General features: G+C 41.5%; 1 protein-coding gene across 1 annotated transcript; it reads left to right on the top strand.

Annotated features, from left to right (window-relative positions):
• Positions 1-6,760: 6,760 nt before the first annotated feature.
• On the top strand, positions 6,761-23,809 carry LOC142099772 (fibroleukin-like). The gene is made up of 4 exons (XM_075183622.1): positions 6,761-7,591; positions 21,358-21,438; positions 21,938-22,059; positions 23,059-23,809. The coding sequence occupies exons 1-4, from the start codon at positions 7,063-7,065 to the stop codon at positions 23,650-23,652; spliced, it is 1,326 nt and encodes a 441-aa protein (XP_075039723.1). The 5' UTR covers positions 6,761-7,062; the 3' UTR covers positions 23,653-23,809.
• The last annotated feature ends 776 nt before the right edge of the window (positions 23,810-24,585 follow it).

Here is a 24,585-nt window from a genome sequence, read left to right as displayed (position 1 = left end):
CCCCCCTCAGTTTGCCTATGTCTTTATATCAGAAGCCTAAGTGACCACCTTCTGTTTCAGTGTTTGTTACTCTACCCATTCATGGGTAGATTCAGCCACCTGACCCAGGAGGCAGGATCTATGTCAGACTGGACCACGCACGTGAAATTGAAAAGATCTGTCCAGTCAGTACTTTGGCTGAACGTCTGGATGCTATGGAGCACAATTAGTGAGCACACACGGCCAGATCTTTGTCATCATCTGAACAGATTGTCCGTAAGTTGTGGACGACACCTGGTAGATCCTGGTCAGATGTTGATTGGAATCGGCTGTCATTTTCGGCTCATACACATAGCGATTTGCAGCCCATTAAGTTCAAGACAACCTAATTACCTGTCAGAATCGTTGTGTATTTGCCATTGTGTAATATGTTCAAATGTTCTCTTCGATATGTTGGTGCTATATAAATAAATGATGATTATCCTATTAATAACTTTTGGTATCTTAGAGGGGTGAGCCTGCGCCTATCACTCAGCTGAGGAGAGGGTTACTAATTAGCAGATTACATTTTATTCACCATTAATGTTACCATATTATTATATTATTCTGTCTCTTATATATGTCCTCTGGGATTGTCATATACCCAACGAAGCATTGCTACTGAAGGGACACGTTAGCTGAAGGGTTACACTGATAAGTCGGAAGACATGAATCGTCCCCCTCTTTGAATAGTTCAAAGTCCCACAGATAGCTCTGTCAGTCAGTGCAGGTTTTTGGGACGGGGGCCGCTGGACGATTGGGACGAGCCTTTGAAGCGCACGTGCCTCTTTTCTTCTCTCGATCATCCGCTGGACGTCTCCTTTCATCTTCGTGAACCTCCCTCAGAACTGGCAAATCTTTCAACCTCCCTCCTGTAGCATTTCCCCTCGGTTTGCTTTTCAGTTATTTCGTTTTTATTCCACAATTAAAAGGCAAACAACTCTGCTGACATACAAGAGAGCTTTTTTTGGGAGGGGGGACAAAAAAAATATTATTTGGGGTTGCCCGGTCCCTGTAGTCTGTACTTGGTGGCTGGTCCCAGGGGAGGGACGGACCAGCCACCTTCTCCAAGTGGCCGCGGCTCCTAACGATCCGTCCTCCCTTCCACTATGTGTGTGCGCACCTCTATTTGTGTCACATGGGACGCGCACCACGTGACCCATGTATGAAGAGGTGAAGAAACTGACAGCGCGCACGGATTGAATCAGGTAAGTGCCGGGGAAGGGGGGGATTTGAAGTATATTAATATAATGTGTGTGTCAGAATGCTAAATTAATGTGTGTGGGGGCCAGTATATGAATGTATTGTGTGTGTGTGTGGGGGGGGGGGCAGTATATGAATGTATTGTGTGTGTGGGGGGGGGGCAGAATGTATTGGGGGGGCAGTATATGAATGTATTGTGTGTGTGCGAGGGGTCAGTATAGGAGTGTAGTGTGTGTGAGGAAGGGGGGTCTTAATAAAATGTGGGAGGTAGGCTATTAATTTAATCGAGGAGTGCAGGTAGGGGCTAATTATTGGGTGCTATTTTATTTGTGGGGTGATGGTGGGGCAATTTAACAGTGGGTTCTATGAATTTAAGATGGAGTAATTGGACTTTTAATTTAATGCTGGAGTGGAGAGCTATCATTGATTGTGGGGCAGTTGGGGAGAATGAGGTCTATTTATTAAATGTGATTATGTATTATTTAATGCCTGGGATTGTTGTGGGAAATGGTTATTTTTGTTAAACATAAATGCTATTTAAATTATTGCTGGGGCTGTTTGGAGGGAGGGAAATAGGTCTATTTATTAAATGTGTATGCTATTAATTTAAATGTTGGGAATAGTTGGAGGGAAACAGATCTATTTCTCAAATGTGAATACTATTATTTTAATGTTGGGGCTGGAGGGAGACCTAATTATAAAACGTGGGTGCTATTTTGATTTAACATCGGGGCTCGTTGGAGTTTTCTAAATTTCATGTAACCATTTCTTTTCCCCAAATAGGGCCCCCAACATTCCAGGATCCAGACAAGCAGCAAATGATCTAAAGACACTAGCAGCCACAGGTGGTGAAAGTGACAAGAAGAGGTAGGAGAGAGCAGGACAGTCTGCCAACTGTCCTGAATCTGGCGGGACAGTCCCGAATTTGGATGACTCTTACTTTGTCAGTATTTGGTCTGACTGGAGGGATATTTGGGAGGTATGTCTTGCTTCACACTTACCCATGAAGGCAGAGCTGTGTGCACCTAACAGTAGTGCACACAGTATTGCCTGTGTATTTGTGTAAAATGATAACCATGTTATATCATAGGGGCTCCCTGTCTAAAGTAGCCCAGGCCCCCCTCAATCCAGCTCTGGGCCAGGGTGTCAGATTGACACCTAATGCTCTGCTACTCTTCAAAGTAGCACCTCTCATATTTGTTTTAGGTTAACCCTAAAACAAATAATAACCCTATTAGTATATAGTGTGAAGCAAAAAAACAAGCCCTTTTGCTGGCAAAAACATCAGTGGGTATATTTACTAAACTGCGGGTTTGAAAAAGTGGAGATGTTGCCTATAGCAACCAATCAGATTCTAGTTATTTATTTAGTACATACTACAAAATGACAACTAGAATCTGATTGGTTGCTATTGGCCACATCTCCAAACCTGCAGTTTAGTAAATATACCCCCAGGTTTTTAAAGTAAAAGGGATTTTTGCTTTTTGATAGGTCAGCCCCTATGTTCAGTATTGTAATAGAACATTATTATATAACCTATTGCTATATTTATACCCATTATAATCAGCCAGGTATGTGTAAAAATAAATAAAGTGCTGTAGGGAGGAGGAACATATAAAATAAAATGCAACATAAAGTGAGGTTTGTTTTTTGTTGCATTATTTGTTTTCATTATTTAAGATTTATCATTTATAATAAAGTATCGCTGGGTTAAGCAACACTAAAATAGCCTCTTTTTAGATTGATAAATATATATTGTACCGAAAAGCACCCTTTAAGGATGGGCCGCTACTTATGGGCCAGTGCTGTGAGCTTGCCCCCCAGGCTAAAGTCTGCCAGCCAGCCCCTGACAGAAACCTTTTATTTTATATGTTACGAACGCAATTGCTATGACGGGTGATTTAAGCATGAATAACCTAATACAGCAGGAACAACTTCCCGACATGAGGACAAAAATATATATCTTTTATTTGCATCTTTGCTACAATACTACAAGATTACTTATGTATATGCTGCCGCACAGTGATTTATATATTGTGTACTTTAGATAAGACCACATACACAGTGGTCTTATCCTGGGTGCACTCTCTCAAATGAGTTTATTCACTTGTACACATTTCATTCATTCAAAGACGCCACCTTCTTCTCCCTCACTATATTAAGTGGTCATATCAAACAATAGAGAACTGTGTTATCATTAATTATTCAATGGTCTATGGGCTAACTAGGATGGAACCAAAATTAATAAATCTGATTCTGATTCTGGAATGTAATTGGATTGATTAATTCCTATAGTAATATAGAACAGTAATAATAATCCTAGTGGTTTTGAGCATATCGTTATTAATTCAATAAAATGTTTAATACACATACACCATATATTTGGGAGTATAGATTTATATACTGCAGTATACGGTATATGTAGCACCACACAGTGAAAAAAAATAAATACAAAATGTTAGTAACAATTAAAAGAAAAAGTGTTAGGACTGAGGTCGCCGCTTAAAGAGCTTACAATCTAAGTGATGATGATGGGAGAGTTACAATTCTTTATGCTCCTTTCTGTTGGATTAGTTTGGTTTATTCATCCAGGTGGGTGGGTATGTTAGGAGTTAAATACTCAGCACGGTCATTTAGTCCTTGATATCTCAACACAAAGAGATTCCCCAGAAGATGAAAGTGGAATGGCACAATGGGAAGGTATGTATCTGAGACTGGACTGTGGGAGGAAGGAAGATGATCATAGGTACCAAGGACAGGTCAAGCTCGGCCGCTGATTGAAGAGACCTCACAAGGGACCGTATCGCAGACGCAAGGTGGGGTGTTTTTAACGGGCTCTAAATCTATTAGATGATCCGTCATCTTATATGGCCCCACTATTAAATGAATTTATGGAAACAGTTTTAATGGCACAGTATTATGTTACAGCAAATTTGTGTTTTGCAAAACTGGGCTCACAGACTTGTGAATAAATTGTGCATAACACACATTTAGGGGTAAAATGATCAAACCTGCTACAAAGGAAAAGTGGAAGTGTTGCCCATAGCAACCAGATTCTAGCTATCATTTTCTAGATACTGATTGGTTGCTATGGGCAACACCTCTACTTTTTCCTTTTTAGAAAGTTTGATAATTCTACCCCAAACTACCCAAACTATGTGTGGCTCCTGCTGTGAGCATTAGAAGGATGTTTGTTTTCACCAATTGTCACAATGTGACAATTATTTTGTGAAACAGTTTGTTACTGTTTTGTGTTAGGATTTGTGTTATGCTCAAGGAACATTGTATTTTAGTTTTATGTCCATGTCTTTATCCAGGTGCAAACTCAGGACACGGAAAACGTGTAATTATACTTCCATGATATATACACCAGAGCCCTGTAATATAAGCGGTGTATATGTGCAGGCTCTTCCATTGTGTAATGCAGTGTATTGTGCTCTGCGTGGGCGGAACACATGGCCTGCTGGCCAAAAGTGGAAATGCAGCAGCTGTGAATCTTCAAATAATCCTCATTTAGGTGAGATTCTAGATCCAGTAGACATGAAATGACTAATATTGTTGTACATGGAAACATAGGTCTATGCTGGTTCTGCACCGTATTTGGGCACTGCCATTTTCCATGTTTTCATAGATTTTTTTTACTCCAGCTAACAGAGAACAGATATTGCTGAGTAAATGTGGGTCATGTAGGGGTAAAACAAAAAAAATCACACTTTCCAATGATTCTCCTCTAAGCTATGTTCACAATATTAGTTGAGCTTATTGAATATACCATTGATGTAATTCTAATTAGAATATGGATTTAATTTTAATTACTATAGCACATGTTAGCATGCAATAGCATAGGCTTCCCCTGACATCGAAGCCTATATTATGGGTACCGCGCATGGGCTAAACTATAGCCCACTATGTCAATCCCCACTTTGCTCTTCTGAGCTTAGGCTTTAAGGTGCATGCGTTGGCCCGCATATTTGCTCAGCAGGGGCCTACGGGGAAGGGGGGGTGGTGAAAGTGCATGGTCACCTTCTGCTAGGGAGCCTGACGATTGCATGTTATATCCATGGTACTATGGAAGAGGATATCTAGGTCTTATTAGACCAAGGGGTATATTTGCTAAACTGCAGGTTTGAAAAAGTGGAGTTGTTGCCTATAGCAACCAATTAGATTCTAACTGTTATTTTGTAGAATGCACTAAATAAATGAAAGCTAGAATCTGATTGGTTGCTATGGGTAACATCTCCACTTTTTCAAACCTGCAGTTTAGTAAATATACCCCCAAGACTCTAATGATGTAACCGGGGCTCCTAATGAAACAGAGAGACTCCAGTGTAGAGATCACCGGTCCTAAGGGACACCAGATCTCTTCATGTATATGACCCAGGTCTCCCCTCACTCCCTGAAGATCTTTATCATGGCCATTGACAGCCACTAAGCACTGTAACAGTGCAGCTGGCTGTTCGCATAGGATATTCAGCAATGGCCACCCAAGTGACTGAGTCAATCAAAGGGTTTAACCCACTTTGGAGAAGTGAAAACATCACTTCATTCAAATCTGTCCCATTTGAGGAAAAAGTAAAAATGTTTTTCTATTTCCCACTGCAATCTCACATGTGCCTCTCTCATCAGCAGGCATATCCTCTTAAATGCATCCAAAACAAGTATGAGATATTAATAAATACAAAAATGTGTGTATGACTATGTAATAGACCAAAAATAAGTAATAAATTAATGTAAGTACTTATACTTAACTCAACCTGCCAGTCATATTGCCTGTGACCAGGGGAGGACTGGCAAATTTTAGGGGGCAAAACTCGATTCAGCAGCCTATTAGGAACATTTTAAAGGAAAAAAAAATGCTACCTGAGGAGGGTGGTGCTCCTCTGTCTTGCATCACTATGAGTAAAGCAGAAATGATTTGCAGTCTCCTAGGTAACAAATGTTGAGACAGATTGGCAGACTCACACACAGGTGCAGGGCAAGCAATACCACGTTTGTTCCACGTGGCTCAAGCTGTTTTTGATAGAGGGAGGTTAGGACATACTCCATTGCACTTTACTCTTTAACAAACCTCCACTGGTAAATCAGGGTAACACTGAACAGTGGATTTTTCATATAGAAAAGTTTAATGGTTTTAAAAAAAAAAAAAAAAAAAAAAAAAAGAGACATAGTATTAAACACAATATTGAATGTTGGGTGACCAAATCTTCCTTACAAACCTAATTTGTGTTTCGGCTGGATCTACGTTTCCTTAGTATGTTTATGTTTTTAGAAATGAAAATAAGTATTTGTGCTTTTCGAGCAGGATTCTCATCCCTACCAGGTCTCCGTGTTCTGTAAACGCTACAATTATGTAACAAATTGTACTATGTCATTTTTACAATTCCCGCTTTGTGTGCAGTGGGGAATGTTTAAATCTATTATAATAATGCATCAGTGCGGGATTTTTTCCTTGTTAAATTTTTGCTCCTATACCCACCCTTCCAGTCAAGTCTTTGCAAGCTGACAAACAGCAAACACAATAATGATGAGAGAGAGGGAGACCATTTACCTAGACATAACCAAAGCTGTTCTTCAATAGGCTGCAAGATGCTAATCTGAGTTTCAAGTGTTCTTTATGAGACTTTTCCAGTCCCTCCTCTCCCCTCATACAGGCTGCACCCCCCCAGCCCCCTCCTCCCTGGTGAATGCCTCTCTCACACACACACTATCTTCATTTGCTTTGAAGCTCTTGCGGAGGATTTCCCAGACTGAAGGATTTTGGACGGAGGGACAGTAGCCAACCTGTAAAAGTGAGGAGAGTTTGCACAGGTTGTTTGCTGAAGTCAGTGCGTGCTGGATGGGATGTCTCCTGGGAGAAGAAGTGAAGATTGCTGGAAAGTGACAATGGGGTTCTCCTCCTACAGAAAGATGCTTTGGGTTACACTGCTTGTATTCCTATCAGATGTGGAGTCAGCTGTGTCTGAGAACCCTGACTTAGAGCATCTTGTGGCCATGCCACCTCTCGAGTCCAACTGTGATGGACCTCAGGGATGCAAGCTGCATATTCTCTCTCCAGATGAACCGCTCACTCCAGAAGAAGTGAAGGAGCTTCATCAGGAACCTAACCAAGAGTTCAAGCAGACCTTAAAGCAATCTGGAGGTGAAGGCAAACCTCAGAATCCCAAGTCCAAGACCGTGGGTGAGAGACTGAACTTCTTGGAGTCAAACCTCCAATCTGTGACCACCCTGCTCCATAATCTACAGGATGAGGGCAAGGTGAACCTCAGCAGGCTGGAAGACAGACTCAACTCACTGGTGGTGCTTCTCTTAGGGATCTTGTCTGGGTGTGAACTGCCCTGCAACGAGTCTGTCCAGAAACTCTCTGCATTAGGTGAGTCCTGGGATAGCAGGTAACCCATCGGCGTGAACTTGACCTGTTGCATTTATAATACTAGCAGGCATTTGCCAGCCTTTATGCCAAACAGCTCACACTGATTGTACCGCGCTGCAGCATATGTTGGTGTTATACAGATAAAAGACTAACAATATTGGTATCTGGTTCTGCAAACTCATAGATCGTTATTCGAGGAAGTCATGATGTTAACCAAAGATTGCAAGCTCTTTTGGTCAACTTCTCTATGGTCCCAAATGTTGCTCTTGCACTTATAATGGACTACAAATATATGTTAATTGTTGAACAACTGTAAATAGAAATTATACATACACATCCTATAATGCAAGGGGCAGCTATTGTTTCCTAGAAAGTATATGTAACTATAAGAAAGTTGGCAATGTTCTTTACTTAGAAAAACAAACAAAAGTCCACTACATTTTGTATTATATCTATACAATATTTTGGCTTCCTACACAACTTTTTTTTTTTTTTGCTGCAAACTCTTGGTTCAGAAGTCATGTGTAATCCATATTTCTCAGCTAGTGCTACGGACTGCGAGTCGTTTTGTTGGCTCTTAACAGGGATTTTCTATAATAATATCCCCTTTGTGGTAATGTTGCCCGTTATGTCTTTCATAATCTAACACTAAAGGGGGCCGTTTACTGTAGACAACTGAATTGGTGTCAAAATATAAAACAACAATTATGTCCATCAAAATATATGTTGTAACAGCGATGCACAGAGCATGTTCTCAGGGTGATTACACACTGGGCCGGGGTATAATCACTCAGTTATCCAGGTAGAACATAAAATGCGCTACGGAATATGTTTGCGCTATATAAATGATGATGATGGTGGTGTGTGTAATGTAAAATATATATATATATATTAGTCAAATTTAGAAGTGTAGGTACGGAAAATGTTAGCGAATGGAATTTAATAGTTTTAGAATGAAACTAGTAGGAGAAATCGTGTTACCTCGGTATACCAGGACACTGCCAGCCCTGTGTATGATTTTATATATATATATATATATATATATATATATATATATATATATATATATATATATATATATATATATATATATATATATTATACTATACACACACATATATGCATACATAGGAGATCACCAGAACTGTACCTTAAAATTTTAGCGCCTGGGCCAAGAAAGAAAAATGCTGCCCCAGAAACTGCGCCCCCCCACCCCCCCCCCCCCCCCACCCCTCTTAAGCATTGCGCTGTGGGCGGTCGCCCCTATAGCACAGCCCTAGTTACGGAAATCACAGGTTACACAATATAACAGGGAGGTGTTGTAAAAAAATAACATTGTATAATATAACGCATCACAGGTTCGTTCTGTGAAATATAAATGCAAATGTAACTATTATATTTAATTGAACACGTACAGGAATTGTACAAAACTGTAAATTAAAGGCATGTGTACATTAATAGTGGTGCGTTGTAGTCCGTTAACCCATTCTTGTGTGACTGTCTGAACCTTCTGTAAGTCCATCTGTGGCACTGAATCATTTTATTGTTGGGGCCAACAGTAACGACTGTTACCTCGATTCCCCTCCGAATGTGTTAGTTTCTATGACATCAGCAGCTGTGAACTTTGAATTCTGTGCCGCTTTGAATGGCAGGATTTAGTATGAAGAGTCTAGAAACAGGACGAGAGGAAAGGAGGAAGTCAAGGCTGGAAAATTAGGCATCATCAAGGCAATTGTTTAGCCAAGAGCTCAAATAAATGACTGAAGCACTAGCCCTACAATGCTCCATCTCTTCTGCGCCTGGTAGAGAGAGAAGGTGACAGACGGCTCGAGGTTTCCAGAGTAAGATGCGTATGTCCCTATATAGTTGTTCCTATATCGTTGACTTGTGTCTCCTTCTGCCTGGAGAGGCAGAACAGGGGCGAGCAGGGCCAAACAAGCATAGCTGGAGTACAGTCAGGGCCACCAAAAGGAGTTTTGGGCCCCGGTACAGCAACTTCATGGGGCCCCTTATAGGTGATTAGCTACACCCCCTATGACGCACCGTCCATAGGGGGTGTGGCCAGACCATTAGGGGCATGGCTGTGTATCATTGGGGGTGTGTCTAGCAGGTGAAAAGCACTAGGCCACCCTCCTACAGAAAAATGCATTACTCACACATATCCCCTCTGCCCACATGCTTTAATCACACATGCCCCCCTCACAGTCCAGCACCTTTAGTCACACATGCCCCATCTCAGTCCAGCACCTTTAGTCACACATGCCCCCTCTCAGTCCAGCACCTTTAGTCACACATGCCCCCTCTCTGCCCAGCACCTTTAGTCACACATGCCCCCTCTCTGCCCAGCACCTTTAGTCACACATGCCCCCTCTCTGCCCAGCACCTTTAGTCACACATGCCCCCTCTCCAGCACCTTTAGTCACACATGCCCCCTCTCCAGCACCTTTAGTCACACATGCCCCCTCTCCAGCACCTTTAGTCACACATGCCCCCTATCCGGCACCTTTAGTCACACATGTCCCCTCTCCGGCACCTTTAGTCACGCATGTCCTCTCTCCGGCACCTTTAGTCACACATGTCCCCTCTCCGGCACCTTTAGTCACACATGCCTCCTCTCCGGCACCTTTAGTCACACATGTCCCCTCTCCGTCACCTTTAGTCACACATGCCCCCTCTCCAACACCTTTAGTCACACATGCCTCCTCTCTGCCCAGCACCTTTAGTCACACATGCCCCTTCTCCAACACCCCTTCTTCTTACCTTATTCTCCACTGCAAGGCACACAGGACGGAAAGATATCCAGCAGCCTGCCCGCACTGAGTACCATGTGACCGCTGCAGTCACATGACCTGGTAATCTGTCACACTGGCGGAGGTACCTTAGCTGAAGCGGATTTTGCCACTACCAATCCCCCCTTCACTCGCGACACCCGCAAGCGAAAATACTTTTATAACTATAGATCTTCAGTGGGGTCCTGGGCCACCGGGCAGGTCGGGGCCCGGGTAATTTGTACCCGCCCCCCCCTCCCCCGCATTTGGTGCCCCTGAGTACAGTAAGGGTGCAATCACAAAACTGTCACCCAATTAGACGTGAACCTATTTACAGATACACCTCCTGCGAGTGCTGGAGGCTGGCACAACGGTGCGCGATGATGATGACTATGTATCGTCTTCTGATTGCCTATGGAACCCCCCAGCTGCTATAATACAGCAACATGTACTATGAATTCGCAGCTGTCTATTTGCATTACACAATTGACATTTCCAGTTGGACTGCGTCAGGAAAGACATTTTTTTATTTTGGACTTTGAATTTTAAAAAAAAGAAAACAGTTTGTATTTAATTACATTTTATATTTAAAATGCGATTTTTACAATTATTAATAACCGACACTGTTCTTATATTGTGTATAAGTAGGGTAATGTGACTAGCATTTTCTACTGTCAAGCCTCATCTATACACTCTCGCTATACGACATTGTGGGGTTTACGTTTTACACACTTCTTGAGATGCGTTTGAATGGACATATACGTGTAAATACGCTTTTATTTTACATGCGTCTTTTCCTACATACTGTAACGATCTGCCTACAGCTTACTGCTTTGTATTGGAAGCTCCTGCCTCCTGGACTCTATTATTTGTGTTTCATTTTATGTGTTAGCAGCAATACCTATGATCACCAGAGGTGCTGCTATTGTGCCTGCTTCTTGTCCTTTAGGAGTTAACCTTGCTGCACTAATTATTCCTTGCACCTGGGTGTTTCCCTATGTATACCTGTCACTCCCAGCATACATTGCTGGTTATTGTTGTTACTTCCTTCTGGGTATACCTGATTAACTTGACGGTGGCTTAGTGGTTAGCACTTCTGCCTTATAGCACTGGAGTCATAAGTTCAATTCCGGACCATGGCCTTATCTGTGTGGAGTTTGTATGTTCTCCCCGTGTTTGCGTGGGTTTCCTCTGGGTGCAGCGGTTTCCTCCCACACTCCAAAAACATACTGGTGGGTTAATTGGCTGCTATCAAATTGACCTTAGTTTCTCTCAGTCAGTGTATGTTAGTGAATTTAGACTGTAAGCTCCAATACTGTAGGGATGGCGGAATTAGTGGCGCTATATAAATAAATGTTGATTATAATGCCAAGAGCTTTTCCCAGTAAAACAAAATAGTCTCATTGTGCCATATAGAAGTCTAAAATGTTCTTTCTGGTCAGCCTGGCTTGATAATCCAATGACCCCATCATGGGTGTCTGGGCTACTGAGGACTGTATTTCACAGATAATAAATAATCTGCACTTTGATCTGACCGTTCAAAAACTGAATCTGAGCAATTTGTCGTGCTACATGTGCGTGTGTTAGTGGTAAAGTGTTAGTGTTACTGTGTTAAATGATCCGGCATCTGGTAACATTTACAAATATGTTTGTTAAAGTTCCATTCTCATTATCCACCTCATAAAAATAAAAAAAAATTGTTCTCCGTTATGGACTATTTTAGACTCCACAATCTTAAAGGGTAATATTTTAATGCACTTACTGACAGGAAGTCTGGTGTGCATATAAAAAAAATGCTCCCTCGATGTTCTTTACAGTTACATTTCTTGATAGTTGAGGGTTTTGTCCCGCCAGCCCAACTATGGAAACCTTTGTCCCATGGGTTGGAAATTTGTGAGGTATGTCCTATTTACGGTTGGTCTACAAAACCATAGCAGAGCACGGGTGGAACGGGGCCGTGCGCATCTGCCACTTGTGAGCGCAGCAATTGGGTGTTTTTAGGGAAGGGGAGATTGGTAAGGGATGACCAAGCGCTCTGCACACCCGTGGGGTGTGACCACGCCCGCATTGAGTCTTGACCAAGCAGACTTTAGTTAAGATGAGTCAATGACTCAATGTCTGATTAATACAATTAAGTTTAACGATAATTTGATTGTTTTGTAGTGGGTAAAGCAAAAAAAAACTGGTGGGTTACAATGTTGCCCCTTCTATCAAAAGTTTATTCATAACGTAATAATAGCCAAGGGCCCCCGGTTCACAGGTCCCCTAACATGTGTCTATCTCTATTCTGCTTACAATCACCTGTTAATTCAGAAACATACTGCTGCCATCCTTTGACAGATAAAGTGTCACTAAGTGACCTTCCTTAGCAAAACCTGTATAGAAACAATCCATGCAGTCCACATCCATGGTTACAGATGTTACTAAGAAAGGTCAGCGATTCACAACTAATGTATCAAATCTGTCAAACTGCAGCAACTACTGTGAGAGTTTTCAACAGGTCATTTTCGGCAGAATTGCTGAATTAAGTATATGAAGCTACTGCAGTGAGTTTCAGTATTAAAAATAATGATTTTAATTGGGCAATTTTCAGAGTGGTTACCTTTTTCCCCAAAATTGGTTATCTTTGTTCTGTTTCTTACCAGTATCTCTAACCAATATTTGCATGACAAAGCGATCACTCAGTTTAGAGTCGCTTCCCCAGATGAGCACAGGCAGGTCAGCGGGTTACCCACTAATCATCTCCAGTCTATACTTTGGGGCTACCTTAATGACTTTGGATTGCCTTTAAACATGATTAATATATTTTATTAATTCTTTTGGTTCAAACCCAGTTCTTACCAAAGGCTGAAAAATTCCCCGAACCTTCTAGTTATTAAACAAATATGTATTTCTTTCTATTTTTCACGACAGCGTTATGTATTATGCCACATGGGAAAGACGTTGCTTTTTATTCTTTTAAGTGTGAGCTGATATAAATCAAGTGTTGGATTGTGGTGGACACAGGATGTACAAGATGGATGAATTCTTACAGGCGCCTGCTCGATACAATGCTGTTGGGTTTAATACATCGTCGTACACATCTGCCATGTGCCCCCACGTTGTCATTTATCATAGAGAGATAAAGGAGGTGAAGGCAACACGAAGAGAGAAATGTGTTCCTAGTTATCAGGGGAAGACAATATTACATCTTACTTCTGCAGGGCAAGATCTAACGTTGTAACGCGATGCTAAATATTAGTTACGTAATGTGGAAATATTCTGGTAACGCCATTTACCCATGAAAAGTAAAAATAAAAGATCCAGGTTCTGATAAGACTGTTTTTACTTGCAAGGGACTCATTGGTACATCATTAAAAAATACAGGTGTGCAGTGTTTGTTTTTTTTAGAACAATCGCTCTTATTTTCATTGCACCTGTACAATATAGGTCTAAGCTCCCAATCTGACTTTTCATGGTGCTTTGGAGTAGATGCTTCACATGATGCGTTGCAGATTTTTGGTCCAGGGCCGTTGTACCCTTTGGGAAGGTGGCAGGACAAGTGTCACCTGCACAGCATCCGGGGCTCCTGAAAGTCTACAACCCTTCTTTATACAACCAAAAGCTACATGGGTTGACATCAGCACACGGTACAAGGTTCATAAAAGGTGAAATTTAGCACTAGGGAGCAAAGGGTGAGCACGTTGGTCACATCCAATGTTTTGTAACTTTGTAGAGGGATCACTTGGGACTTTAACATTCCGGCTTCATATCTGAAAAAATGGGATTGTTGATGGATATATGCACATGTCAGTCACTCATGATCAGGTTTAGCCGCCCTACAGTCAGTAGAACTGAGGCCCCGAGCAGGAGCGTACCGCTGGCGATGGCAGCTCATGTGACTGCTATATACCCCAACAGCATAGGGGACCTAGAACCCAAAACGCACAACCCAACGGAATTATAATTATTATTTGTTTTTAAGAACCTTAGAATTTTTGGAGTACAATACAGAAATATCCCGCATGTACACAAGCGGCCAAAACAGGAGGCAAATAAACCATTTGGCCTACCCAATACTGTTAATAGGAAGAGAGACAAAATATTCTGGTACGGGACTATAGGGACTATTGTAAATGAACCAATCGCCCCAAAATTTGGGAGAATTTGTGGGTTTTCTTATTTAACTATGCGGATATTTTTCCATGGTCACCAAATACCAGATTATTTTGAGGAGTTGCTCTGGAGGAAAGGGGGTGGGGTGGGGTCTGGGATTCTCCAGTGCTGCGCGACCAGGTATCTGGCGGCCTTGAGTATCTGAATGGACAGGGGCCTCTATAGGGGAACCCAGGAGTAAGGACCATGGTCCTTTGGAAACTTGGACCGTAATGACCTCACTGATCTGGAGCGGCTCCGTCATTACAGAAAGAGGCAATTTTTGGGCAAGACCACAACTGAAATTAATTTTAAAATATGAGAACATGGCCCGATCCCTTAATCAGGCCCTGCAACCAACCTAATAATTTGTTACAGAAATATTTGATTAATGATTTACATTTTCTTTCTCCTTCCTTTATAATGTGGCCATCTCCTATAAAATACCAGTGTCATTTAATGCATTAAGTAACCAACTTATCAAAGCAGAGATAGTACAGTGTGTTCCCATAAATAAAAAAACATGAATGCACTCACAAGGATGGAAGTAAGATGCTGTGTACTGTATATAGAGGTTCTGTTGGCATTTCAGTGACACACAATATTGGTAAATACTCCCAGGTTGTTATATTCATTGATAGAGCACTGCTTGAACACTTATAAAGATTTTTATTAATCAGTATGAAAATAAGCTAGAAGGGGATTCTGTAATATGTCATATACAGGAGAAGATATTTTGAAAGACTCATTTGAATATATATCCCAGGGAACATTACCTGAATGTCTTCTTATTTCTGCTCAGTAATCTGTAAGTGCAACAAGCTCATGGTTCTTCTGCTGTTTCTTAAAACTATATTGTTGGCAATGCCAACCACACTTCAGAGTAAAGTCTATATTAATGACTACACAGATGCCTAGTCCTTACATTGCATGGTGTGAAAGAGGAAGATTGAAGAAAATCTTCAGAGAAGAAAGTAGAAGGAAAAAAAAGCCATGAAGAAAAGAAGAGCCAGGAAAAGTAGAGGCGATTAGTTATTAGTAAAAGAGTGTTAGCTTATTTTTTTCATCCTTTCTACTAAATAATGTCAGTATCTGTGAGATCAATTATTGGTGAAATGGTTACATGGTTCTCATAAGTGATGCTGACAACAGCATATATTAAATTTATCAAGTAAAAGGAACTGCTTGGTGAACGACTTTAAAAAGAAGGATGGCCAAGGTATCGGAGATGGCTGCTGCAGGAGATCTTCAGCAATTGATATATCCAACTTGTTATAGTTGTAAAGAAGAATGAGGTCATAGACTAACCACTACGTCGGAGGTCCTGACAAAACGTCGACCACCACGTCGGAGGTCCTGACAAAACGTCGACCACCACGTCGGAGGTCCTGACAAAACGTCGACCACCACGTCGGAGGTCCTGACAAAACGTCGGCCGCCAGATGGGAGGACCTGACAAAACGTCGGCCGCCAGATGGGAGGTCCTGACAAACGTCGGCCGCCAGATGGGAGGTCCTGACAAACGTCGGCCGCCAGATGGGAGGTCCTGACAAACGTCGGCCGCCAGATGGGAGGTCCTGACAAACGTCGGCCGCCAGATGGGAGGTCCTGACAAACGTCGGCCGCCAGATGGGAGGTCCTGACAAACGTCGGCCGCCAGATGGGAGGTCCTGACAAACGTTGACTACAACATCGGAGGACCTGACAAAACGGCGACCACCGCATCGGAGGTCCTGACAAAACGTCGACCACCGCATCGGAGGTCCTGACAAAACGTCGACCACCGCATCGGAGGTCCTGACAAAACGTCGACCACCGCATCGGAGGTCCTGACAAAACGTTGGCCCGGTGGCACATCTATAATGGTTGCAGGATGAGCAGTGCACATGCACAATGAGTCAGGGGGGCCCTGCGCCACCCACCCTGCACCCATATCAGTGAGAGCCGACACTTTATTTCTGCCACTGTAAGGGGTCCCCTGACTGCATGTGAAGAGAGTACAGGAAACACAGCACCTACACGTCAGAGCCAACATGTCAGAGTCTTTGCTATCTCCTGCGCAGGTGCCATATTTCATGGGAGGAGTGGTCGCAATAAAATTTTAACAGGCAATATAGTTGTTTAAAATGCCTATGCACCAATTCCTTTCACCCACTAACCACCAGCTTGTTGGTCCAGAAACTACAGTTAACTTTTTACTTTCATGAAACACTTATCTCAGTACCGCAGACTTGCTGGCAAGTGTAATATTTGCCACCAGATAGGAATACACAGCAACGTTTACAAGTGAGAGTTGATATAAAACATTTCTCTGAAAATCTCATTTAACTATTTAACTCCCACACGTAAACTTAATGAAAGCGAAGTGTCCAGAATACACTTTGGGGGTGTATAAAACAGATGACTCTCCAGGTTCAGGGTCTTGACCGTCACCCCAGTTTTGAAGGGGGAAAGGGCAGCCTTTCATTTATTCACTAATGATTTCCAGTATAATTAAACAGGATCTCACAGAAGCCGCCCGCTTTGGCTCATTGATGCAGCTTTCCTGTAAAGCCAATAATGCCCATTGTGTCCATCTATGGATGTATAGTGCCGGGAACCGGCTGTGGCAGACTCTGGGAATGAAAGTAGTATAATAGAGCTATTGCTGAACTACAATCCCCATGATGCTTATGGTTGATCTTAGTGAAATACAGAATTCTGCAGCAGCTCAGCTGATACGCTTATGACCTTAGAGTAACTTATTAGTAAACGCTGAGCATTAACTTGCACCGATTCTCATTTTCCAAACTCACAATAATTAGTTGCTATAACGGCCAGACCCAATTTGTGCAGGAACACCCAGGAAGGCAGTTTCAGAACTTCACTTGGCTTCATAGTCTTCCATATTTAAAGATCAATGTTCAATATCCTCCCAGAATATGTCAGAAGTTCTGTTAAGTTTCACTAACTTATAATCGAATTTCAACCACAAGTTAAGCACTGATAACTGTAATTTACATTCTAGACTTTAAAACATGCAAAAGAATGTTTAAAGTATAAACAGCATCGTACACATCAGTTGTGTTTTTCAGGTTTGTTTTCTGAAAGACCAAAAAGCACTTTGTATTCTCACCCGATGGGAATTCTTTACAGGTGGATGATACACAGGTACAGACTAAGGGGCATATTTAAGAAAGCACGATAGTGCTTTTACCGGGTAATTAAGGTGCCTCCGTGTCCTCTGCAAATTTATTAAGGGTGCATCGCAGCAGATATCATGGATATCTGCTGCTTTGCACTCCTCTTCGTTTTTGGGAGCAGTCACCATTCAACAGTATGGTGACTGCTCCCAGCTGCAATCTAACAAGTTCCGAAAAAACTGAAGCTGGCGTACATTATCAGAAATGAAAAAACCCAATGCTGTCAGCTCTGCTCCGAAGAGCAGAGCTGGACAGTGCATGTGTGGAGGGATCACAGGATCCCTCCCTGTCACTCACCGCTCGCAGAATTGCAGACAGACCGGGATCTTTGTGGAACTGCACATGCGCAATGGAAAGAAGAAGAGGAACGAAGATGACGTGGAGGAGATCCTAGAGACAGCGCGTCCCGAAGAGAGGGGTAATTGTGATTTTTTTTTTATCACAGAAACAGCAGTTTTTCGGAACTGCTGTTTCTGTGATCCATTTTTAATAAATTTGAGAAATAGATCAATCCTTATCCATGCGATAAGGATTGATAACTATTTCTCATTTCTGCCGATCAATTATAAATGTGCCCCTAAACTAGAGCACATTAATATGGCAGAGAATAGGTCATCGTTATCAACGTGTCCGGCTTATAGATCCATTGGGAGCACAGATGCATCGATCTTCAGCTCCTTAAGCGAGCCAGTTTGAATGAGTTCCTTAAAATAAATAAAATCCATATCTATACAGCCTGGACTGGTTCCCACTAAAACACAAGGGGGACAATGAGCGTCAGCGTGGGGGGTTCCCCCTGCTATTTTCCAAACTCGCGCAAGGGTAGACAGACTTTGCTGCTCACACTCATACCTGCCGTTTGGAGTTCTTGAGCAGGTATGTGAGCCAAAAATAGGCCTTTGTGGGGAAGGGGGGGGCGGGCTGGCACTAACACATACATCCATAAGACGACCAACCGTGTGATGCTCTATCCCTACCCCTGGGCAAGTTGTGGTACACGCGCAGTGCGTCAAAGTGAACTTACATCCAAATCTTAATGAGCTGCAATGTGTATAATTGTTTTTAGTCAAGAAAAAAGCCTCAAATCCCTTGTGTCATAAGACTTCTTTTCCATGATGAGATGTAGAAATGTATACATATTTTTATCTGTGGATGGAGAAAGAGTTTACATTTCTTTTTAAATACATTTTGTCAACGTTAACACTACGGATAGGGAAAAGGTTGTATTGATCTTTCTGCGGGAACTGTTCATGTAGCGGGTTATGGAAACCACCGTCACTTCAACGCAAAGTTAGAAATATAACATACATGCAATATAATTTATGTTTTAAATAATGGTGATGCAGCAATAGGTAATTCTGAAAGCAATATTCGTATTAGCAAAGCAAGTTTTATTTTGCATTGTAGCAAATTTCAGTTACTTGACACCTTTAAGTAACACCTAGAAACCTCTCTCTTAATTACAGGGCTGAGTCATTCAACAGTAGAAGAATTAGCGCGGAATGTAAAACGTGTTAACAAATGATTGTTTTATTGCCTCAGTGCTTTAAAGCATCATTTATAAATAACCAGTTATAATTATTCTTCAAATATATGGCTGGATTTTCAGACATGTATATAAATATCACTGCGATATTCCGGCAATGTACAGTCATTTTGTCTGATTGTAAACCTCAGTTTGGAAATATTATATATGAACCAAAAAGTTTGACTTTTTTTTCTATTTGAAGTGTTTTCTAAACAAGAAAATGAACTATATATTAATTCAACTTTAAATTTTATTATATTTAGTTCTCTATATTTATATGCATTTTTTTTAATGACTTTAAAAACTGCTTTTAAAGGATTTTGCCAGATTTCACGCTACACGTGTACTATATACGTAGTTTGAATATTGCTCCCATTTAAACAATGAAAAATAGGTTTTCAGTTAAATAGAGCTTTTCTGTAAATATACTTTTACTTGTTTCAAACAAATTAAATGTTAACCATTATTTAACTCCTTCACTGCCACAGCTAGCAAAAGAAGAGGAAAAAAAACAACTAATGATCTGCAAGTTACCGAGTTGGAAGAGGAAAAAATAAAAAAAATAAACAAAAGATAAATTAGCATTGCGCGGCTCGTTAATGTTGTCTCATCTTTGATGCTCCGACAAAGTCCCTCCGAGCGCTGACGTCCTCCAAGTTGGAAGAGTTTTGACACTGGCTTTCTGATGTGACCGGCCCCTCATGCCAGCGCCTCCACTAAACAAAGACAAGACCGTTTTTCCCTGTCCCTAGAGACAATCCACACTCTGTCTTTGGCTTGGTGCTGTTCATTTGCCAGATCAGTAATTCGAATAGGGACAGATGTATAGGAAAAATACTAGCCATTAAATTAGGGAAGCCTTTAGATAAAATACCCTCTTTAGATCTTCTTTAAAGAACATACAGAAAAAAAGCTGAACTAATTACAGACTTCTGGAAGGACCCCAGGGGGGGCTGTTGGCCACCAATCCACACTATCACCAAAATTGGTGTTGCGGGGGCAACAGAACAGTGATAGAATTAGAATCTAAAGAACATTTCCAGAATACGCACATATCTCACACAAGAAACTGCAAAAACTTTAATTCATGCACTCATCATCTCCCGCATCGACAATTGCAATTCAGTCCTTACTGGTCTTCCCAAAATCAGACTCTAGCACCCTACAATCTATTTTGCACGCAGCGGCCAGATTGATTTTCTTTGCAAACTGTTCTCTGCTGAGACAGTCTGTCAGTCTCTACATTGGTTGCCTGTTTTTCAACCAATACAATATAAAATTCTTCTACTAACATACAAGGCCGTCAACAAAATTGCACCAACATACATCTCCTCACTTGTCTCAAAATATCTCCCAACTCGACACCTCTGTTCTGCACAAGATCTGCGTCTCTCTTCCACTCTCATCACATCCTCCCATTCCTGGTTACAGGACTTTTTTTGGGCTGCACCCACTTTGTAGAATTCCCTCCCTCGCACAGTAAGAAAGACTTTCCTCTAGTCTTCAAACCTTCAAGCGTTCTCAGAAAACCCAGCTCTTCAGACAAGCTTATAATATTCCTCTACCAGCATCTTAATCTCCCTAGGTTACCCTATTACCATCCTCTACACAGTTAACACAAGACAACAACCCTCTGACCAACATTCCTGTGTGACTGATCACACAGCCCACTAATACTTTTTACCTTTGCATTCTAGCTGGTCCAATGTGCAATATGATGTAGCACGTGCCCTTGTGTATCAAACTACTATTGTCCCATAGATTGTAAGCTTGTGAGCAGGGTTCTCTTACCTCTCTGTCTGTATGTATTACCCAGTATTGTTTTATTAATATTTGTTACCAATTGTAAATTGCTACAGAATTTGCAGGCGCTATATAAATAAATGTTGATGATGATGATAGAATTATTTTAGAAATGTACAGATGCACCAGACTAATGAAGCTCAGTGCTATGTTTTCACGTTTTTAATATTACCTTTAAATATGAGATGAGTTTGCTTAATTCTCCAATAGTAGGCCTCTTAAGATAAAACCTTCTTGTTTTACAGACTATAGCATGCAATACAATATTTGTTTAGTGATGATTTTGTGTCTTGCTTATTCAGTTATACAGTGTCCTTCTTTTTGCCTTCACTCAACCAGTCTTTGTTGTAGAAAGTCGACGACTCAAGACTCTCGAAACAAAGGAAGAATTACCGTTGACTGTGAAGAATGTCATCAACGTGGGGTCTCCAGGTGAGAGTGAGAAATGAGGTTTGTACTTTACCTCCGCCAAAGTTAGAACCATTTGCACCTTTACCTCCGAATAATAGAAGCCCCACCATTTTTTTTGTGGTGTGACTCGCTGAATATTGAACAGGAATTTCTCCCTGGAAGTCATAAAAGACTGCCAGGCCTAATATATCACTGGTTTTTTAAGTTACTATATGTGTTTCATCAACTGGGTAGGTTTAGGTTCACACCTTGGAGTCGAGGTCAGGCTCATATGTACTGAGCTTACTGTATATTCAGCAATAAATACTGTTAATGTCACTTTATGTTGCATGAATTTGAGCCTCCAGATATTTTTGTATGTGGTTTAAGCAGCTTTCCGTAGCGCTCTCTGGGTTCATTAGTTTAAACCAAGTCTGGGTCTACCCGAGATTTTGCCGTTTTGTTCTATGCTCAGGATTCCACCTTCATTTATTCAAGGGGTGTCAATAATTGTACCTCTCTGTTTTGTCCCCATTATTAGTTGACTCTTCAGAAAAAACAGAGAGGCTGTTTCCCCGAGATTGTGCAGATATCTACAAACAGGGAATCCGAGAAAACGGAATCTACACCATACAACCTATTGCGTTGAGGCAGCCTTTTGAGGTAACGTCATTCTGTCCTATCCCGTAAACCAACAGGGGGTCAAAGACCAAATACACTGCTCACGTCCACTGTAAATCACCATCAGGGTGGAGATATATTGAGTGGGAGTTTTAATGGGGAGCAATAAACCAATGCACGGTTGAAGAGTATACCCTTTCATCCACAGTTGCCCCTAATTCATGATGTCTTACCATTGGTCGTAGACTTTGTACCTGCTTAATGTTCCTCAACAATCACCCGTCTCTAAGTCCCTTAGATCTCTGGTAGGCAAAATATGAGGGGCATCTGAACGTATCCAACCGTTATCCAGGACTCCACATGATAGGATACTGATTAGATATCAGTAGGCCTGTGCCAAGGGTTGGCAGAAGAGTAAAGGTGGCTTATTCTCCATCCAGCGCTTAAGATTAGTTTTTAGCAGCAACTGAAAGTGAGTTAATAATTTATCTGAAAAGGGGATTCATTTTGCAGAGTAGATTTAATACATTTTGCGCTGTGAGAGAAACAGCAAAGCTACAGAATGTCTATGTAAAAAGGGTATGACCGGTGGATGCAGGTTGACTAAGGATGACAAAGTTTGCATGTAAATAGGCTCTAGTGACGTAAATGAGAATTCAACCGTTCAGCTCACAGGGAACCAGTGACATTACTGAAACCATAATATGCAAATATTGATGGGAATGCAGCCTATCAACTCACAAGGAAACAGTCACATCAACGCCAAATCAGTTATAATCAGGGACATCAAAATATGTACATATACGAGAGTAATTAATTTAGGCCCAAGGAATCTGTGAAATTACTTTGGACACTTATTGAAGCGAGACGCTGTATCCACTGTCTGTAGGTGACAGATGCACTTTAAGTGACTAAATAAAGGTTTTACCTTACTGTAGTTAAAGCTTTATTTTCATAGAAAACACTGTAAACTAACTGTACTTATTGTTAGAAGACAAAGGTCAGAATATCCCAGTGAAACCTGTTTCTGGTTGGTTGTAGGCTTACTGTGACATGGTCACTGACGGAGGAGGCTGGACAGTGTTCCAGAGGAGGCTGGACGGCAACGTAGACTTCAACCGTACGTGGCAGGAATATAAACAGGGTTTCGGCAGCTTTCAAGGGGAGCACTGGCTGGGTAACGAACATCTCCACAGCCTGACCAGACTGGGACAACACACGCTCCGCATCGAGCTGGAGGACTGGTACAACGTCAAGCGGCATGCCAACTACAAGAAGTTCAAGGTTGCCAGCGAACAAAACAAGTACAGACTGACTGCCAGGGAGTACCACGGCAACGCCGGAAACGCCCTTAGTTACAGTCGAAACTACAATCACGATCACAAGTATTTCACAACTCACGACAGCGATAATGACAATTATCCATCCGGGAACTGTGGCACATATTACGGTTCCGGTTGGTGGTTCGACACCTGCCTGGCAGCCAATTTAAATGGAAAGTATCACAGAGGACGATACAGCGGGGTGACTAGCGGCATCTACTGGGGCACTTGGTACATTCTGACAGATAAGAGGACGAACCAGAAATATTCCTTCAAGAAAGTGGAGATGAAAACGAGGATACTGAACTCTTAAAAAAACTTAGAATTTCCCTTCATTTAAGTTTAGTGATACATTTACTCCTAATTATACAGACAAAAAGCCCTAAATATCTGGAGAATGAGGCTAAAAGTCCAATAACACCATAAAAACATGCTTTAAATCCCTACAAAAGTGTGTATAGATAAATATATACTTGATATAATTGGCAGTTAGTGCAAAAATAAGAAATTAGTCTGCTGTCAGCCAATACTGCTTAAAGTCATACCCCACGCATTGTACCAGCATTGTCCCAACACACGATACCAGCTGTACACACCAGAAATACCAGCAATGACCTATATATTATTCTAGTAGTACACACCACACATTATACCAACAATGCCCAAAACACATTATGGGGTAGATTTATTAACCCTTCTAAAAAGGAAAAGTGAAGGTTTTTCCCTTAGTGACCAATCAGATGTCAGCTACCATTTTCTAGATTGTGCAAGATAAATGATAGCTAGAATCTGATTGGTTGCTATGAGCAACACATATACTTTTCCTTTTTAATAAATCTACCCCTATACATAAACAGTGCGTCTAACACATTATACCACCAGTGCCTCACAACCTGCTCCAATTTGGTCCCCTATATTAGCCCCATTCACTATCCACAACTTAAACAGTAAACGTTCCGTAGCTTCACCATTTGTGTTAGAAAGCAGAATAAACCTCACACAATGACGTTCGATGATTTTCCTCATTCCCTAAAGTTAGTTTGTTTGTTTTTTTTGGTGATAAAAGAAAATAAAGTTGACATACCCACCGTGCAGGGAACAGACGTCTCACAGTTTGACCTCTTTAGGTGCAAGCTTCCTCCGTGAATCTAGTCCCGAGAGCCTTACATACGGTAGACTTTTATTTTAACAAATGTGTATAATAATTTGGTTTTGTAGACCTGTGTTTTATTTATTGCAATTTTTA

Source organism: Mixophyes fleayi, chromosome 8, assembly GCF_038048845.1.
Source record: "Mixophyes fleayi isolate aMixFle1 chromosome 8, aMixFle1.hap1, whole genome shotgun sequence".
Taxonomy (NCBI): domain Eukaryota; kingdom Metazoa; phylum Chordata; class Amphibia; order Anura; family Limnodynastidae; genus Mixophyes; species Mixophyes fleayi.
This window is presented reverse-complemented; position numbering and strand designations above follow the sequence as displayed.

Coding starts and splice junctions, on each gene's coding strand:
- LOC142099772 (XM_075183622.1), top strand. CDS start 7,063: ATGTCTCCTGGGAGAAGAAGTGAAGATTGCTGGAAAGTGACAATGGGG. Junction 21,439..21,937: donor CATCAACGTGGGGTCTCCAG/GTGAGAGTGAGA, acceptor CCCCATTATTAG/TTGACTCTTCAGAAAAAACA. Junction 22,060..23,058: donor CGTTGAGGCAGCCTTTTGAG/GTAACGTCATTC, acceptor GGTTGGTTGTAG/GCTTACTGTGACATGGTCAC.